Source organism: Hippocampus zosterae, chromosome 17 (genome assembly GCF_025434085.1).
Source record: "Hippocampus zosterae strain Florida chromosome 17, ASM2543408v3, whole genome shotgun sequence".
Lineage (NCBI taxonomy): Eukaryota > Metazoa > Chordata > Actinopteri > Syngnathiformes > Syngnathidae > Hippocampus > Hippocampus zosterae.
The window spans coordinates 10,187,206-10,207,392 of record NC_067467.1 but is presented as its reverse complement, the minus strand read 5'-3'; the positions used below and the strand labels follow the sequence as shown (position 1 = coordinate 10,207,392).

Genomic DNA, 20,187 nt, shown 5'->3' with positions numbered 1-20,187 from the left:
TTTAGATTTCTGTATTTAAAAAATATTTTTCTTTTATCCTTTATGTGCAATTTACAGCTATTTTTAAACATATGTGATGACTAGTTTATTCTCTTTGTGGTGTGATTTTTTGTTGTTGTCAATCGTAGTATTTGGTTATTTTTTTCTCAGGTTTTTTTTTTCATTTTTTGTCTTTATGTTCAATAGTTTTTCTATTCTTCAGCAACCAGCAATATAGCTGTGTCGGTTTCCAACATTTTTGAATAATTTTCTAACATTTTTGTTGTATGTTTAGTGCGGGACAGCTGTGTATATTATCAAACATAGAACGCACCATCTCCAGAAGAAAAACGTGAAGGGAGGGGGCGAAGGAGTGAGCATCACCATGGCAACGTTGCCGTCGTGCAGAAGAGGAAAAAAATCTTTTAGTGGGAAAGACATTTGACTTAAGTGAACTGAGAGAAGCGAGGACTGGCGCGGGGTGATGTGACGGGTCTTGGGGGGAGTGCGAAATGTTTCTACAACACGCTGACAGGCCAGGCATTAGCTGCTGAACATAACAAGAGCGACGAATCACGGCTGCAACTTCGCACGGTGCTTTGCCAATGATGTCACACAAAAATCATCCTCACCGAACGTTAAAACTGCTTAATATACTCAGTTGGACTAAAATAGAGTAAAACCAATCCGTCTCTGAATCTGCCAAAGAGCAGCGTGTGTGCGCGCCGGAATCGAACCATGCACCTCAAGGCTGACGTGCTAACCAGTCGTTCACCGGGTCGCCCAATTTATCACGTGTATTGTAATTTGTACTGATTTACGGACTTTTAACTCTCTGGTGGAGGTGGTAAAGAGTACTCGAACAGCCATCAAAGCCTCATATTCAGTATCAGACACTCTTTTTTTTTTAAATCCACTGTAGATATTTGCTGACATCTACTGGACAACGTGACTCACTGTGAGAAGGACAGAAGTCTGTAGAAAACTGAAATGTCCGCTACGTGGCGGTAGAGTTAGAGTATCGTCTCAAAATAGCGGACGAAGAAGATGTGAAACTACGTCACTTTACGTTTTTGCTCCACCACTTCCTGTGAAAATACAACAAAACACTTCTACTTCCCATGCTCTGACAAGTCCGATTCGCGCGTTTGCTCTGCTCATTTCGCCTCTAAGTTCACAAAAAGCTTCCCCTCCGGCGTGGTTTGTGTGGCCGATCGTCGCCATGTTGTGACGGGACGGACGGACATTTTCATTTTACTCGCGTGAGTTTAAAAAAAATCGGCACCGAGCTCATGACTGCTTTCTGTGAATAATTTTCATTGGGGGTTTCGTTGTACTTTCGCTTTCTATTTGCCCTTCTATATCACTATTTTATAGGATAAGAGCAATAGTAAAGTACGGGTTTTGGAGCCATTTCTATGCGCCTCTTAGCCTGCCTGAACAGTGTTCAGCGAGATTCAACGAAGCCAAATGTTGACAAAAGTTTTTATTTGTCATGACGTCACGGTCAATTCCCACTGTTGTTCTGATACCTGCAAACCTCCAGACCTTTATACGATAATTAATAATGTGAATGGATTTGTAATTGATAGATTTGATGGTCCTTGTGTGTGCAGGTCCATGGTGTCCCTCATGGAGGCATCCACCAAGCCGGGCAGCAACCAGGTGGCTGATGTGGTCTTTGTCATTGAGGGCACAGCCAACTTGGGCCCATACTTTGAATCCCTCAGGAAGAATTATGTACTTCCAGCGATTGAGTAAGGCCATCATGAGTCACATTTTCTCGATCCTCATGAGTAGAAGCACATAATTCATGCACAGTATGTGTCACTGCAGGTATTTCAATGGAGGACCACCAGCGGAAACAGACTTTGGAGGCGATGTGAGTGTTTCTGCATCACTTTTTGGAAGTGTGAAGAATTACTGTTTATCTGCAACCTGCAAACCGTGGTGTACGGCAATAGTCTACAAGCATAACCACAGTGCCCATCTGCGTGCCACTTGGTACAAGGCTGCACAGAGAGACAGACAGCAAAAATCAAGACATCATTGTATTATTTATTTTATAAATTACAAGTTGTTCTGTACAAGTGACAATGCAACGAGACAAACATTTTTTATGGTCTCATTGTCATAAGTGCCCTCCAATGGAAGATGTAACTCCACAGTAGCCACCGACAAAAATTAGTGACATCCCTGGCCCAGGGGGTATTTCTCCCTAACTGAATTGTTTAATTACTCTTGAAAATGAGTAATGGATACGTAAAGCTCTCACAATTAATGAAAGAGAGGTCTTAAATTTGATTTAAAGGGCTTCTTGAGAAAAGGGTAGTTCATGTACATTATTGTCATAAACTTTTGAAAACAAAACAGCACTTGGTGTCTTTCTAGTTTTTTCCTGACAAGAAAGGGAGGAAATTGTACTGAGCAGACAAATAATGATTATGAAGATAGTTTTTTACAGTTGCTTGCAACAGAGTAAAATATATACTTGAATCACAGGCTGCCTCACCAAAGATCATATCACATGCTCACATTTAACAACCTGCTTTGTAAAATTTTCTTCACACTGTTAATCTCAACGCATTTTTTTTTAAACTTTCACACCTTCCTCCAGTACGGAGGGACTCAGTACGGCCTGGTGGTGTTCAACACAGTGGACTGCGCCCCCGAATCGTACGTCCAGTGTCACGCTCCCACCAGCTCCGCCTTCGAGTTTGTCTCCTGGATCGACAGCATCCAGTGAGTCCACCTTTTTGCTACGCGTGTACTATATTGAACATTGGGGATTCTCAAGTGTTCCCCTACGTTTCGACACAGATTCATGGGTGGAGGAGCGGAAAGCTGTAGTCTGATTGCCGAAGGCCTCTCAGTAGCCTTGCAGCTCTTTGATGACTTCAAGAAGATGCGGGAACAAATGTGAGTGAGACTCCTCACACTCATTACATACAGATGACCGTTTCAAATTGGAGCCACCGTTAACACAATTGACACTTATTAAATAAATCATGAATCTAGAACAAAGTGGATAAAACAATCGTAAATCTAAGCACAATGACAACTACCATGATGGTAATTTCTTCACTTGTCATCTACCATCACCAGCGGTCAGACACACAAGGTGTGCGTCCTGCTGTGTAACTCTCCGCCGTACTTGCTTCCTGCCGTGGAAAGCGTCAGCTACACAGGCTGCACCGCTGACAACCTGGTCAAAATCATCAGAGATGTGAGTCCTCCCCACACCCCACCCCAAACGCTTGCAATGTTCACTTGTGAGGTGTTGTTCACGTCTATGTCTTCTTTCCAGAGAGGAATCCACTTCTCAGTGGTGGCACCGAGGAAGCTGCCCGCCCTGAGAGCTCTGTTTGAGCGGGCGTCTCCAGTAGGGGGCGTCATAGAGCCCCATCAAGACTGCAGCCAAGATATGGTGCTGGTCAGGGGCATCTCACTGCCTGGTAGGTCACACACACATGACCCGGATTGTACTTTGGTGTTAATTGCTGTTTTTTATTTTTTTTATTATTCCATTAAACATAATACTTTCTTTCTATTTTACTCTCTTACTACATATATATGAATGTAAACAACCGCAAGAATAATCATTAGTGTTGTGTCATTTACCATTTAATCGGCTCGAGTTATGATTCGGCTCAAATGGGTTACCGATTTGAACAAACAAAAATTGCCTGTAAATAAAAACAATACAATGATTTTCAGCTCATGTTCAACCTATATTGAATTGAATACACTAAAAATACAAGATATTTAATGTTCCGACTGATAAGTTTTGTTTTTAGTAAGTAAGGACACAATGTCCCAAATTAATTGAAGCTGGGTTTGCACTTTTGCCCCCAAAAGACCCCCCGTCATAGTCGAAAAAAAATGAAGAATCCAATTTGATCATAATTATAAAGAGTAAATGGAGTGCACTCAAAGAGAGCTTTATCTTCACCAAAGTGCTTTACCAAGCCTCATATTTACTTTATTGCAATCGTTTTGGATTGTACACCGGTGCACGTTAACAAAACCACGTCAACCTGCGCAAAGGTTTTCCGCATTAGTTTAAAATAGCTTACCTTACCGAGCCTTCTCTGTCGCCGCCCCCACCCTCTGGAACGCTCTACCACAACACACCCGCAACTGTACTGACCTCCAATCCTTCAAATCATCCCTAAAAACTCACCTGTTCCGCTATGCTTTTAATACCTTTTAATCTTTTTTTACCAATTTTTCTTTTGTTCATCCAAATGAACTTTTGTAAATTATGTATGCTTGTTTTAAATGCACATTTTTATCCTGTGTTTTTATGCTCTTGTAAAGTGTCTTTGAGTGAGATGAAAAGCACTACCCCACAGCAGACCAATTTTAAATCTATCAGCTTGTGTCTTAACGGCTACTATCTGGCGCGAAGCTAACCTGGGTGTTTTCGTCTCCCTTATGAGGACGGCATGAGAGACCAACAGCGAGTAAACAATGGCGTTGAATACACTGGGTCGCTGGGTTTTATTGACGTGCACTGACCACATATACATTTTTCTGTGGTCTGGGGGAGTGAGGGGGGGCCTTGAGAGAGGACGTTGTTGGGCAGGGGAGAACGAGGCACTGTTTAGCTTTGTTGTTTGGATGTGACCTGTCCGAAAATTCAGTTTTAGTTTTTAAGGGTGTTATGATGACGAAAGACATACAGTATATTAAAAATTCTGGGGTTTTTTTTTGTGAATTTCGGATTGAAGAAAGGTGCACATTTTCTTTCCATCCAAAACGGTGTTGTCCTTCATGCACTTTGTAGAATGCTTTGTAGAATTATTTCAGATGAGGTAATTGCAACCACCTGGGAAGGTCCAAATGTTGCTTGGACCCGTTTGGCCTGAAACTCAAGTAAACTCCCTTTATAAGAGGAATGAGAAAGTCACTGCGTGTCGGACAACTCCACAGATAGACACACGCACGTCACAATGGCTTCAACTTCATTCAAGAGACGAGGGCTATCACCTGCGGATAAGAAGGACATACTCAGACGATACGATGCATTGCCGGATTCTCAGAAGGTATCACAAGAGGATGCTGCCTCTCATCTAGACGTATCCCGGAGTAGCTTGAATTGGATACTCAAAAACAGGAAAGAAATTTTGGAACTTGAGGATTCTGATCGCAAGCGAAAGCGAAAGGGCAAAGCACCTGATGTGGAAAAAGCTCTCGTAAAGTGGATTCACGCTGCCAGAGACAAGAATGCGCCTTTGTCTGGGAAGATCGTGAAAGCTAAATCTGAGGAGCTGGCATCAAAAATGAAGGTGGAGGGATTCAGTGCCACTGAAGGTTGGTTCGATCGCTTTAAGAAGAGAGTTTGATTAAGTGTTGTTTGATTAAAGATATGGACGTCCACAGTCGAAATATCTCTTCTAACTCGTCAGCAGGGGTTTTTCTGCGTGCATAACTTGGTCGTCGACGTGTCTGATGACCATCTCCGGTTAATAGAAACTCCGCTTAGTAGAACAGAAGCGCTTCGGCCCAATGGTGTTCTATTAAGCGGAGTGCACTGTATATATATAGATGATTGAACTTGGCTCAATAAAATGTCGACGGTTTCATTAAAAGAATGATGTTATCAAAACATGCTCAGGAAACATTTTTCCATGTCTTACAGTGTCATCAGCCGGTGGTCCCGGGCCCCTGAAGCCTGTTCTGCCGCCTCAGCCGCTGGCAGTCAATCAGCCTCTGGTTGGAGGCCCGCAGGCTCCTCCCCCCATGAGCGCTGCGCATCCGTATCAGGTATGCAGCCAAGCGTCGGCAGTCTTAATTTTACGGCGATTTGCGTTTGGCCGCCGTTCAGCCGGCGCCGTTTGTGTTGCCGAGGCTGAAATATTTGACGCAGCTTTGTCTTCCTTTTTAATCCGCGCGCCGACAGAATCCACCCACCATGAGTGCTGCTCAGGTGGCTGCACAGATGGTTGTGGAGGCAGCCAAAGGCCAGAAGAATCGATGTGAGTTGCCAGCTGACTTGTGTGTGTGTGTGTGTGTGTGTGTGTGTGTGCGCGCGCTCGCGCGCCAAGTTTCCACTTGTTTTGTCTTGTTCTTGTTTATATGCATTTCGTGGATGTTCTCACCAAGAGTTACATGCAAAAGGTGTTAATGCACGGGATTGTGAGGGGGGATTATTAATACTGCTGAGGTGGAATTTGAGTACTTTTTTGTTTGTTCGTTTGAGTGTCATTGGACAGGACAAATGATCGGCCATAACATTAGGGACACGTGCAACGTTCCATGATTCAAATGGATTGGCATGCTGGAGCCTATCCCAGCTGTCTTCGGGCGTAGGCGGGGGAGACCCTGAACTGGTTGCCGGCCAATCGCAGGGCACACATAGACCAACAGCCATTCGCCCTCACAATCACAATGTTCCATTAGCCTGCCATGTATGTTTTTGGAATGTGGGAAGAAACTGGAGTACCCGGAGAAAGCCCACGCAGGCACGGGGAAAACATGCAAATGCCAATTGATTCTAAAAATATAAATACCGTATTGGCCCGAATATGAGACGGTGTTTTTTGCATTGAAATAAGAAAAAGTGGTGTCATCTTATATTCGGGGTCTAGACATTATACCCATTCATGACACTAGATGGCGCCAGATATCATTGAAACGAATGCCAACCTTGACTCCCCAGGCCAAAGTGAACCTCTGCCACGAAGAATAAAAATAGCGGTAGCACAAAGAAGAAAAGAAAATAGTGGTAAGAAGGAAAAGAGAAGAAAATAATAGAAGAGATAACAGAAACTGGATAAACGTAGCGACAATCTGGAGAAAAGTGAGTCGAAGAACGGCCAGCTGAACCCGCAGCTGAGAAGTTATGATGTCATTTACATTTAAAAAAACAGAAGCCATTCATTTACTAAAGTGATTGCACTTTAAAGTTGAATGAGGCAAAATAACATGCTTTTTTCTCTCAAATATATTGTTACAATCATTTGTACTGTAATTATTTTCTGTATAAAAATTAATTTGGAGTTCAAAAGGTCTTTTTATTTTCAAACTTGAGTCTTGAAAAAGAAGGGTCGTCTTATAATCAGGGCCGTCTTGTGTTGTGACCCCACTCAACCACAAGCCTGATTTTTAAACAAGCACAATTCAACTCCAAAGTGAACAATTAATGCCAGACTTGCTGACATGGCAAGCATGATTACGAACGACATGTCCCGCCTCTCTCCTCCAGTCGCGGGGATGGTCAGTGCAGGCCCGCCATTTGCTGGCCAGCCGTCCATGCCGTCGCTGTCGGGGGTGAAGCTCAACCAGCCCAACATCGCCTCCGTCACCACGGCCGCTCAGTCCATGATGCCGCAACAGCCGGGCGCCCCCAACCAGCAGCAGCAAGCGTTGCCGCCGCCCGGCCAGCCGCCGCCCAATCAGCAGCCTCAGCCGCCCACTCAGCAGCAGCCGGCGCCCAACCAGTCGGGCCCGCCCAACGTGCAGCCCAACATGGTATGACAAGTCTGTGCGCAGAGTGACATCGCGATGTTAAGATGTGTGTATTGTTATTTATTTATTAAGCCGGGTGTGCAGGCACCGCAAGGGAACCCCAATCCGATGGGGCAGCAACAGGGGATGGCCAACAAGATTGTGGCGTGGAGCGGCGTGCTCGAGTGGCAGGAGGTAAATCGATTTGATCGCTAAACCGCAGTTCCAAATTATCAAGAACATTATGTTTTTCCTTTTGATTTTTAGAAAGCGTCAATGCAAATGGCACTCCGCATAACTTTCAAGTCATCAAATTACTGTTTGAGAATAATTTAAATGTTTTTGAAACAAACCTCCCAATGATTAAGTACTGTTCAATGCATTGTTCCAATATATGATGATTGTTTCAAGACAAGTTATGGGTAGTAAAGAATTGAAAATGTTGATTTGTTCAATTTGCAGCAACCCAGAGGTTGTTTGCTGAAATCAAAAGCAATTTCAATCAAAATCATCTGAAGAGGTTAAGTTGGATGTTCACATAAGGCCTCTTCTTCGATTGCAGCTTTGCAATTCTTGCATCAAATTTTCCCCATTGTGGTGATAACATTTCCCTACTTTTGAAGTGTTTTGCAAAAAGTTTGTGTGCAAATGTTCGCCACATGGTCACCAGACGTTCGGTAGACGTTTGCCTGTACTTCTCTTGTCGCAAGAGAATGTTGAACCTGTTCAACTTTTTCTTGCGACAAGAAAAAAAAAACACTTAACACTGTTGGCGAACATTTGCAACCTTGAACGGAACCTGACGTTAAGATGCGATTTTCTACCATCGCCAACAGTCGCAATTGTTCGCCTCTCAGTGGGAAAGGCGATAAATGCCTTTTATTCCCACAGACATAAAAAATCTAAATTTGCCTGCTTGACAAAATAACGTGTGAATAGGGAGTAGGTTAGGGACCCTGTATGTTGATCTTAACGTCATTGTTTTATTCAAAATGAATGAATGAAATGCAAAAAGATGTGCTTACTTTTGTGTGAACAGGAACAGATTAAATGACATCTAAAAGGAAACTGCTAGCAGTAAAAAAAATACAGTATATATATATATTTAAAATGTATTACAATTTGAGGTAGTAGCTTGAACAATTGGAATTATGCAATCGAAAGACCCCAAAAGCATATTGCTGGAAATAGATGGCTAGCTGCACTTTCTCTCCTCTACCTAATATCTTCCATTTAGGACAGTCCAAAAGCCCTTAATATTAGTGATCAATAACCAAAAAATTGATGTCTTGTTCTATTTTTATTGGGTCGTGTAGGAAAAAGTGTTAAAAATTATTAAGAAATATACTACAAATTACAGACTCGTCCGAAAAAGGAGCCGACTTCTCACACAGACCCAAAATAGAAAGTGTCGGCGATGTACCTCGCCAAATCTCGTGAAATCTTTCACCTCGTGACTTCGCAGATCAGAGCAAGTGTTAGAAGAAGAGGGGGGCAGGGGGGTGTTTTGAGTTGGACTGTGGGTTGCTCATATTTTCTTCTTCTTGTAGAAACCCAAAGCCTCGTCCATGGATTCCGCCACCAATCTGACACGGTCCCTGCCGTGTCAAGTGCAGGTTAACCAGGGAGAGAACCTGTGAGTAGACTGCTCGATCTAAGGCCACCTTTGGACTTTGGTTTGTCGCTGACGCCTTTGTCACCACAGGAACACGGACCAATGGCCGCAAAAGCTCATCATGCAGCTGATCCCACAACAGCTTTTGGTGAGCCGTTTGAAAAAAAAATGTTATAATGGCAGCAGTTTTTTGTTTTGGTTCGTTTCTTTTGACCGCTTGATGCTTTCTCCGCAGACGACGTTGGGTCCCTTGTTCAGGAACTCTCGAATGGTTCAGTTTCTCTTCACCAACAAGGACATGGAGTCGCTCAAAGGCCTGTACCGCATTATGGCCAACGGTTTTGTAAGTTTCCAGATGTTGGCTCAATCCATTGCCAAGTACCGTATTTTCCACACTATAAGGCGCTTCGTAGTATAAGGCACACGTTTAATGAATGGCCTATTTGAAAACTATTTTCATATATCGGGCGCGCCTCATTAAAAGCAGCATAGAATAAAATCTACTATTGCAGTTGCATTATGAATCCACTAGGTGGAGCTACGCTAAAGGGAATGTAATACAATACCGCTTTATTTATATGCCCCTTTCACAACCGCTGCAGCTGTAAAAAAGCGCTTTACATAACATTTAAAAGACTACGTCCAAAAAATCTAAATATGGATCCATATATAAGGCGCATCGGATTGATTATAAGGCACACTGTCAGCTTTTAGAAATTCTAATGCTTTTCGGTGTGCCTTATAGTGCGGAAAATATGGTAAATTTCGCATGCGGGGAAATGAATAAGTGGTTAAGATTGCACGACTGTCCCTCTTTTTATGTTATGTGTTGTGTTTATTATTATACTTTATGTGAACTGTTTTGTAAAGCGCTTTGTTACAGCTGCAGCGGGTGTGAAAGTGCTATGTCAATCTGAATTTATTGTATTGTACACGGAAACTGTTTCAGGTCCTCTGCTCTTGTAATATTTGTTGGCCGAGCAGAACCAATATATGCATGTGAATATTGTTGCATTATCTGTCTCTCAAGCATCAGTTTGTTACAGGACAGACAGTCAAGACTTAAAAAGTCAGTTGTCTTTGAGCTATTGTCACTGTGCAATACAGAAAGCATCGCACAGCGCACCGTAATGTTTCATTATTAATTATAGTTCACTCGTGTACCCATAATGCACTGTAACAGACAAATACGTATATCAGGGATGGCAATTTTCCACGGATATGCGGAAATACGCTGTTTTATTTCTTAAATTGATCATTTTTGTGAATCGTCTAAATCCGTTGAGATACGGTACCTTATCGTCGAGTTTTCACGTGCTCTCCCGATCAGTCTTTCCATCTTCCGATTGTAAACAGCCCTGCGATTGGACATGTATGATGTCTTCCTTGTTGTGATTGGTCGCCCCGCCCAGGCCACGCCCCTTTCCGCTTTTTTTCCATCACTAGCCAATGCCATCCATGGTATATTGGTATTTTGTACCATTCTTAGTACGTGCAGAAGGAAACGTTAGCATATAAAGAGAATCACGGGGCTTTTTTTTGTTGCTGTTTTTGGCCAAGCTGCTAAGCATTTCACCTTATCCTTCCAGGCTGGGTGCGTCCACTTCCCGCACACCACGTCACCGTGCGAGGTGCGCGTCCTCATGCTGCTCTACTCGTCCAAGAAGCGCATCTTTATGGGCCTCATCCCCAATGACCAGAGCGGCTTCGTTAACGGCATCCGGCAGGTCATCACCAACCACAAGCAGATCCAGAGTCACCGTGCGGTGAGTGCTTAAAGGGGGGTGGAGAGCGGGGGGGCGAGCTGATGTTCTGCTGGTGCAGAAAGATAACGATGATGAGGAGTTAACGTAGAGGAGCGCCGGCGGAGTTGACTGGTGTTTAAGCGGCATCGCTATTGACGTTTCAATCAGCGCTGGTACTCCACTACAACCCTGCAAGAGGCGAATGGCAATCGTGTTAGAGCAGCTTTTTACGGGGCTATTTGTTGCTCACGTTAGGTTTTCAAGTGGTCTTGTTTTTGTAGAAGCCAGATTTTTGAGTGTGTGTGTCAGAGGTGGGGGAGGCAGATTTTTCGCCCAAATTCGTATTTATTTCTTTTCAAGAATATTTTTCTAGCTTATTATACTTTAAAAGCCCTGGAAAGTGGATTTTGACATTTAGTGGTTATGTAGTGACATTGTTTAGTGCAGTTGGCTAGCTAACTCGCTATGTCTACACCCTGTCACCATGCACATAATGGTGAGAAAGATAGAAATGCAAGGAGAAAACTTTTTTTTTCAACTTGACAGCCATTGTGTGCATAGAAGTTTGGGGCTGTCATGGCTGCTTTAGAGTGACAATGGCTTGTTGACCCTCATGACTTGGAGCGATATTTTACAGCCACCCGAGGCTTTAAGCAGTTATATTTTTGTCGCTCAAATATGTAGGCATAAGAAAAATGCTTGGCAAAGTGGCATCACCTTATCCACGTCATATTAGATAGTTGAGTGGGTGTGGCTTCAGCATATTCAGGGGACATGCCCACAACGTTCAAGAGCAGTGAGAACGGCACCCCCCCCCTTTTTTTTTTTAATGAGTCCTGGAATGTACCTTAACCACCGAAAAATGGACTCGTCAAACCAAAACGGCAAGCCTCTCGGTTCTTTTTGGATGAGTTTTGAGGGCCTAATAAACATTTACACAGCATGCGCGAAGCCCAGTGCTGTAGTTGAGCAATGTTGAAAATGATAAGATTAGACAAAGCTAAAGTTGGACTGCCATGAATAATGGAGAGCGGCTGGCACAGATGTCACATATATTACACGAGACATGCCGTACGTGCAGTGTGCCAATCTGCAGGGATGCAAGCAGAGCCCCCTTCCTCCCCCACCCATTATGTCTTCCTGATGGAGGTAAAGCCTCTTTTTCTGCTGCCTCTCTTTCGATGCAGCCAGGAATATGTGACGGAAACATCATTTTTGTCCTCATCAGCAACCTTTCTTTTTGGTTGTACACAGTCTGCTCGTTTGGGATGTTTTTTTTTTTTTTAAATACAGCCTTGAAGACAGTTTCGCTGAGCAACCTGAAATTTGGTAGGAATGACTATCATGGGTAGATGCACACAAAGGTCATGCATGCATGAAGCCATGCTTGAAAAGACACAGGAACTCAGTCTTCCATTTTGCTTTTAAGTAGCCATTGAAGGGTGATTTTGTTTCCGTAGGTCTGCCAAAGACAAAGACATGCTACTGATTTTGTCCGGTTGTTATTCAATTTGGCACAAAGTCTGTAACTCCAAAGTTTGCGTTATTGAGAACAAAACAAAAAAGTAGAATAGAAAAAGAAATAATACAAAAACTATGCTGAGACCAGACTAAATTACAAAGTCCAAATAGCTGTAATATTTGTTCAATGGCTCTGATTTGATTATCCATCTTGTCTCTGCAAGACAAGTCTTTGCTTTCCCCCGAAGTGGTATACGGGGGTGCCTTGAGATACAAATTTAGTTCACTCCAAACTCTTAACTCAAAACACCATTCCCCCATTGAAGTGAATGGAAATGCCATTAATTTGTTCCGGCCTCTCCGAAGAACTACAGATAATTTGAATAAGGAAATCGGCGCTCTGCAATAGCTATCCATCCATTTTCCGATCCGCTTTATTTTCACAAGGGTCGCGGAGCCTATCCCAGCCCTCTTCGAGCAGTATGCGGAGGACACCCTGAACTGGTTGCTAGCCAATCGCAGGGCACACAGAGACGAACAACCATCCACACTCACACTCACACCTAGGGACAATTTAGAGTGTTCAATCAGCCTGCCATGCATGTTTTTAGAATGTGGGAGGATACCGGAGTACCCGGAGAAGACCCATGCAAGTCCAGGGAAAACATGCAGGCTTCACACAAGGAAGGCCGCGGCCAGGATCGATCCCACGACCTCTGCACTGAGGTCGATTCGCTAACCACCAGACCGCATCTGTAATATCTAATTTTGAAAAATTCAATCCATCCATCCATTTACTAATCCGCTTATCCTCAGGAAGGTCGCGGGCGTGCTGGAGACTAACCCAGCTGTCTTCGGGCAGTAGGCAGGGGGCACCCTGAACTGGTTGCCAGCCAATCGCAGGGCGCACAAAGACAAGCAACCATCCGCGCTCACAATCACACTTGGGGACAATTTAGAGTGTCCAATCAGCCTGCCATGCATGCTTTTGGACAGGAATAACATAATTGGGTGAAATATATAAACAATGATGAATTCATTCTTTTGGTGTGTGCAACTTGGCCACTAGGTGGCGGTGTAATTCAGGTATTAAGACAATGAAAGGAGACATTCACAACTTCTGTAAGTGACTCAGTAAGCCGCTTTAATATTAATTTTCGTCGAGAATAAAACAAAATACGCCCGTGATGTGCCAGGCACGGATCTTGAAAAACTTGGAAATTGGGTCACTTGTGTCAGTGTAGTCATGTTCAGGCCCCTCCGCCCGCCCCCCCAAAAAAGCATTGTGTTGACTGAGCCATGTTGCACCGCAGAATAAAACTCATGATGCAATATCATCCTCATTCTATTTGTATTGCTTGCTGGCGATGGTTGTTGTTTAGTCATCCTGCTAATTTTACATCTGGACAAAGTGCGTGTGCGTCTTGAGCATTTAGAGGCAGCAGAACGCATAAAACAATAATGATGATCCCCCCCCCCCCCCCCCCCTCTCTCCCTCTCACTGTGCCTCTTGTGCATCATCACATATTCAGTGTTGCATCGCTAATAAAGGGACGCCACGGCAGCAGCAATCTTGAGGCGTAATTAAAATTTCAATTTGCACCAAGTCGCCGGGATGGGCTAGACGGGACCACACACTCCTTAACGCGTGACGCTTTTCCCTGGAAAGTGCGCCCGACGTCCCGGGGCTACCACTTTAGGACCTCCGCTTCTGCTCGCATTTTCGCGCCGCGCCACCATGATTTGTGAGGCTCACCCAGGTTTCGCCTGACATGCTCGTTCATCACGTCGTCATATCTAAATTGCTTTCCTCCTCCTCCTCGTTCTGGTGGATGGAGCGCATTCAATTAATTGAAATGATGAGACTTTTAGGACTACTAACTGTCTGGCTTGATAAATGGCAGAATAACCTGCGCAAATCTGATATTTCCTCCCGTATTATCTTTTCATGTCATAAAGTTAAAAGACTTAATTATGAATATAGATTCCGATGGAATTTTGCCTTTGAAAAAATGCAAGAAAAGGCTTTGATTCTCCACGCCAACAGGTGGCAGCGTATACACTCTTGGGCCAGTATGGCATTCGAATAATGGAGAACTTGACAAGCGTAGATGGAAAGAAAATAAATTTTATTTTACTTTATTTACTTATGCAAATATAAAATTGCATATAAATTGGCATGGAAAATGTTTTTTCTTTATTTTTATTATTTTAAAAGTATACAATAACTTATAAAACAAACAAAATAAATAAAATCACTTGCTTTTAAGTACGGTAGTTTTATTTTACGACGAGATGTTTAAGTATGAATTTCATATTTAAAATTGTCACTTTTTGGATGTTCTGTACTGTTTTTTAAAATGATTTTCAATATGAATTCAGTTGAACAAATAAATCTAGCTTTTTATTATAAATGTGCTTTTAATCCTTAAACAGTTTAATTAGATGATGAAATGTTCATTTCACTTTAATTTTTTTATTAAAGTACTTTCTTACATGAATGTTGAGCACTAGATTTAATTTAGGCAAGTCGCACTTGAGTACAATTGTCACAGGACCGGCCCCAAAATATTGAACTTTAAATCCCCGAAACAAGGGATTTTTGAAATATTCTTTCATTTAAATAGTAATACATCTGCTTGTTTTTTTTTTTCTCGATGCATTTCAGTATGTTTTTCATCGAAGTATCTTACAGATGATGTTGAGGACTTTACTGATCCGTATTTTTGTTGTTGTTCTGGCAGTTGGGCGGCGGCGGTCCGATGCAGCCCGGTCAAGTACCCCCCAACCAGAACTTCCTCAACCGGCCCCCCGGTCCCATCCCTGTCTCCCTTGGCAATGTGCAGCAGCAGGTTGGTGACAACGACTGCAACAACACAGACGCACGCGCGCACACACGCACAATGCCTGGTGCTGCTGACTTATGTGCATGTACTCCTCCTCGCCTCTTTTAACGAACTCTTTGGTTCTTGTCCAAAACACTGCCAATACCCTTCCTTTTCCTCCTCCTTTAACTCCTGTCCAGTCGGTGGTGGTGGGCATGCCCCCGGTTAGTCAGGTCACTATGATGGAGGAGCAGCAGAGGCAGAACAACATGGTGAGAGATTCTTCCATGGACAGTAAATGTGATGTGTGCTAAGGCACGTTTACAAAATTTCCGTAGTCGTGAAAATCATTTCAACACATTACGATGTCGGGTTGGGATTTCCATTTCCAGTGGGAAAAAGAGTGTTTTTGAGTTACGAGCATGGTCAAGTCAACAAGTCAACAGTATTCATAGAGCACTTTCAAACAGCCATTGCTGCATACAAAGTGCTGTACATGGAGCGATTTAACATACACAATAAACAGTAAGATGAATCGGTAATAAAGGTCACAAAATGAATTCAATTGTGCCTCAGGGCACCACTGTACGCACAAAATCATTTCACACAAATTCGCGTACTCGTATCATACAAAAGAAAATGCCCAGGGGAAAAAAACATGCACAAACATCCATATACTTGCGCCAAAATTAAAATACTTACACAATGGTGCCATCATAACATGTCCACAATAGCATCTTGTGTCGCCAACATCCTGTGTTTTATTCATGTTAACAGTGGTTGAGACTTTGAGCGCCATCCTCCTCCTCCTTTTGCAGCTGCATGCCGGCACGCTTCATGTATTCTCACTGAATGTATTCTTGGCATACGTGTATTCAGAGAGAATGTCTTATGTATTTCATCGTGACTTGTGTTTGTGCAAGGGTAAAAATCAAGCGTCTGTACCGCGCGGCGGGTGTGACTAACACTTGGGAATTTGACCTCAGATGAGTATGAGAGCCGCCGGGCCAAACAGCCAGCAGCCGCCCGTCAGCGGGGCGCCACCCAATCAGGTGACGCAGGGCGGGCAGGCTCCGCCCCAGGGTCCCATCCTACGCTTGGCCAACCCGGGGGCCAACCCGCAACTGCGCAGCCTACTCCTTAGCCAACAGCAGCCGGTGAGAAGGCAGCCCGACTTCCCGCACGCTTGCCTGGAAACTCGGTGGACGTTCAACTTTGTCGTCAATCACATCTCTCTCACAGCAGGGGGGCGTGTCCCACATGGCCGGGATGATGTCGCACCAGGGACTCGGCCAGCAGATGGTCCACTCGGCGCCAGGAGCGGGTGCTCAAATGCAGGCGCAGTGGAGGCAGCCTATGCCAGGTTGGACTCATTCAGTAACGCTGCTTAGATTCCTTTTACACTTGTGAGATGTCAACTCACAGAGTCTTTAACCTCTTGTTGCTCTCCGCACGGCTCAAGTTGAACATCACTGTCTTTTTTTTAACTGTTTTTTGCTCTTCACCCCTTCAATGCATCATCTTTTCTCATGATTGCAACACACGTCCTACTGCATACCATGGCACATACTCTATTGATAGCATATGTGTACATACTCTGTTCTACTGTGAGGTGCCAAAACGTGTCCTACGTCAAACGCCTTACCATTTCACTTCCTCATTATCGACGTGACAAGCCGAGATTCATCGACGAATCAAAATCTTCTGCTCTAAACAAAGCACGTAAGCCAGCCATATACTGGTGTGTGTCTGTTATTACAGTTACGTAAAAACTGTCATTTCAATTATAGGATTTTTTTTCCTGGCTTCAAAATAATCTTTAAAACAGTTATCATCCCGTTGTCTCGGTCCTTGTGTGTGCGCAGGCCAGATGCTGATGTCTGGAGCTCAGCGCGGGGCCGTACCCCAACCCGGGATGCCCCAAGTCTCTGGCGTTATGGAGGATGATATCCCCATGGACCTCATTTAAGGGATCTTCAGGAGCGGGTGGAATCCTGGACTTATTTGGCGCTTTTTGGACTATTGTGTATTTGTATTTTTTTTCATACCTTGGACATAGGTTCAGCCCAGATGATGAGAAAGACTGTGTGTGAAGCTAACATTGGTTTGCTTAGATCACACACATGCACGCATACGAGAAGTAGTACCAACGCTTCAGTACACATGGCTACGTGTTTAACAATTAATTTCATAAAATAAACACAGTTCGCTGTGTGATTTCGTTTTCCTGTTTGCAGCCAAACGGTGTCAGCGTGTTAATTTTAACCGCTCCAATATGTCGCCCCCTCCCGCCTCGCAGAGCCGCCTCTCGTGGCCAAGTAGTCCTACCAGATGGCGCCGCTCCGCCGCCAATAGGGCTGACCAGGAAGTGACGTCACCGACCGTCACCTGGGAGATGGTTGCTAGGATACGGCGACAGTGGGCTCTTGTTTTGCTCCTCTTTTTCCCCCCGCCCCCTTCCTCCCGAGATGAACTTCACTGAGCTCCGTCACTCGACCCCCTTACTTGGACCACTTCACTCCTTGCTTGGCCCCCCACTAGGCCCCTTAACTCGCCCACTATCTCCTTAACTAGGCCCAGTTTCTCCACCCACCCTCCGTTAGGCCCTCCCTCCAGTCGCCAACCCAACTACCTTTCATCAAGTACCCTTCACTTGGGCACTGTAACTAGCCCCCCCCTCACTAAATGCCCCTTACTAAGCCCCCCGCACGAAGAACGCTATTATATGCCCTCCTCACTAGATCACCCTTACTAAGGTTCCCTAACTAGGCCTCTTCATTAGGCTGTTGCTCATCTCTTGATCAGCGGCAGGTCCTTCGGGGTCCGCCTCCAAGTCGCTCTCGCCTACCTCCCTCTGTCTCGCCACCTCCGTCTTCCTGCCCCCGTCGCTATTAGCAGTTGCGTGCGCACGCCTACGCTGTCCTACAGCACCAGACATTGTTGTCTGAGGCCCCTTTTTATACCTCACTTAGTTAAAAGCACCTATGTATGGTTGCAAGCCTCCCAATGTTTTCGCTCTGGATGTGAAGGTATTTGTACTCCATAATCCATTTTCTTACTATCCACAGTCTCCTCTTGGATAAAATTGGTCAAGCACTGAAAAGAGGAGATATCGACAATTGAACCTCAATCGGTCCCGCACGTTTGTCATCGCTCGTTTGAAGATCCCCAAAGTATGACCAAAGTGACACACTTGCTAAAGTCATCTTGCCCTCTTGCTGTGCTTTTATGTAGTGATCTATGCTCCACATTCTCCTCAGTCAGTTTTCTTGCCGCCCACATTCTCATCTCGGTTGAGTAGTGAATACAGAAAAGCTCTACCTCTGGCCGAGGCATTTCATCCAGCGTGATTTTGCATTTCACCAACTGAAGTAGCAACTTTTTTTCCCCAGCCCTTAATCTCTTCTCCAATACATTTGCTCCAGTAGTGAATGCAGGTGATTTCGTGTTCTGAGTGATGCGTTCAGTGCAACATAGAAAACTTGTCAATTCAGTGCCTTACTGTCAAAAGCAGGCACGACCTCTGGATGCAGTGGTACACAGTCTCAACTTTGTGGTAACACTCCGCTCCCATGCTGCCCTTAGTCTCCAGACAAGAGACCCTGACTTAAACCTCTAAAACAAACATGCAGGCTAACAGTGTTTTACTCTGTTGCTGAGACTTGCCTCACTTCAAAGGTTTTACTTTGCTGCAACGGTGCCCTCAGTCTCCTCTCGGATAAATCTAATGAAGTAAAACTTTTTTTTTTTTAATGTTAAAATGTTTGATAAAATAATCTGCCAATTTTGAAAGAGCTATTATCGGCTAATTTAATTAGTCAGGCCCTACTTTTGACAGTACCCCGCTACTTGTATGTCAGTAAGGTACGAAAGCCATAGATCAGTTGTTATGACGTACATGCTTAAGTGTACCTCTTGGTCAGGGTTACACTCAGAAGTTTGAAAGGGATGATCGAAGTCGAAACTGGCCAGTGGAAAAGGGAAGGTTCGAAAGCCGGGACCGGGGTGTCAAACTTTCTCCCGCACTGTATTTTATACGCCTGAGACAATCGTGTCCATCCAACCAAATGATGTCATTTTGAGATGTTGCTATGTGAAATCACAACAATCCCCTCCCTTGACAGCCTGCAGCGTGAAAGGTAGAGGCTGATAGACTCTAAAATGCCACCCGAGGTGCTTGAAGCCTAACGCCGGCGGCCATCTTTATCCAGTCCCATGCACTGTGTGTGTGTATAAGCGCGTGCACGTTGAAGGCTCTGCAGCACAAACAGGAAGAGGATGGGACGTGGGTGAAGGTGGGGCGGGGGGTGCTTATTTAAATAATGAGGCATGGAGGGAGGGGTGTGGCATCAGGGTGGGAGGTAGAGTGACAAGAGAGGAGGGAGACATCCGGAATGACCATAATACACACAGTGAAGTAGGGAGGGTGAAAGGCAGGAGGGTGTTGGGGGGGGGGGCGACGGAGAGGGGAGGGATCTCCACTGCACTGTTGTGTGACTGGAAATTTAATAGCAGCCACACTGAGGGAGCCACTAAACATGCTGCTGCTGTGTATGAGGCATCTTAACGACGGACCCTCACTGCAGACGGCGTGTAAGGGGACTGGGATGTGGGGGGGCTCGGCTAATGAGCAATTTTATAGTGCTCATTAAGTACACGAGGGGCGCATGCTGCAGCAGTTGCGAGTTCAAACAGGAGAACAGGTTGATCGTCCTGTTGCTACGGAGGAAAACGAGTCGATCGACGATTGTGCCGCTTCACATCTGCGTTGCATGGAAGGAAGCCCAACAATCTGTGGAACCAGTCAGCTGCGAGCCCGGCCCAGCAGTAGTCGTTATTTTTGTCCTGGGCTGGAATAGCACCAGCCCATTCCACGCAACACAGATGTGAAGAAGCACTTGTCTCATGATCCGCGCGTGAAGCCCACCAACCTGGCACCTGTGTCAGTGTGTGAGAGCCGGTGCGAATGTGTGAGAGAGTGGAAGAGAGTTTGTGTGTGAGACTGAAAGACTGGATGAGAATGTGCGTGTGTAGAACAAAGTGTCAATCATTTTAAGCGAGTCGGCATCAGTGCGTGCGTGTGAGTGTGTGAGAGCACGCATTTGTGTGA

At 44.7% G+C, this 20,187-nt stretch overlaps 1 protein-coding gene and 2 long non-coding RNA genes across 5 annotated transcripts in view; 2 read left to right on the top strand and 1 right to left on the bottom strand.

Moving 5' to 3' along the window:
• The window catches only part of LOC127589522 (uncharacterized), a 134,340-nt gene extending 123,839 nt beyond the window's left edge, over positions 1 to 10,501 (bottom strand). The window contains exon 1 of the long non-coding RNA XR_007959430.1: positions 10,342 to 10,501. This is a non-coding gene — a long non-coding RNA (uncharacterized LOC127589522). The remainder of the gene's footprint in view (positions 1 to 10,341) is intronic.
• Positions 1,055 to 17,294, top strand: med25 (mediator complex subunit 25). Of its 3 annotated transcripts, none has more exons than XM_052048689.1 (20): positions 1,055 to 1,241; positions 1,596 to 1,736; positions 1,816 to 1,861; positions 2,597 to 2,721; positions 2,800 to 2,898; positions 3,085 to 3,205; positions 3,287 to 3,434; positions 5,624 to 5,748; positions 5,885 to 5,960; positions 7,190 to 7,455; positions 7,537 to 7,626; positions 8,982 to 9,067; positions 9,137 to 9,194; positions 9,282 to 9,389; positions 10,636 to 10,812; positions 14,997 to 15,104; positions 15,278 to 15,349; positions 16,064 to 16,234; positions 16,320 to 16,440; positions 16,943 to 17,294. In XM_052048689.1, exons 2-20 carry the CDS (start codon positions 1,600 to 1,602, stop codon positions 17,044 to 17,046), a joined length of 2,238 nt encoding a protein of 745 aa, XP_051904649.1. In that variant the 5' UTR covers positions 1,055 to 1,241; positions 1,596 to 1,599; the 3' UTR covers positions 17,047 to 17,294. The 3 variants fall into 3 exon arrangements, with proteins under 3 accessions (XP_051904649.1, XP_051904648.1, XP_051904650.1); XM_052048688.1 differs by having other exon boundaries at positions 7,525 to 7,626; XM_052048690.1 differs by lacking the exon at positions 15,278 to 15,349 and having other exon boundaries at positions 7,525 to 7,626.
• LOC127589523 (uncharacterized) lies at positions 15,358 to 15,797 on the top strand. Its single transcript, XR_007959431.1, has 2 exons — positions 15,358 to 15,502; positions 15,625 to 15,797. It is a non-coding gene; the product is annotated as an uncharacterized LOC127589523 (long non-coding RNA).
• Positions 17,295 to 20,187: the final 2,893 nt, after the last annotated feature.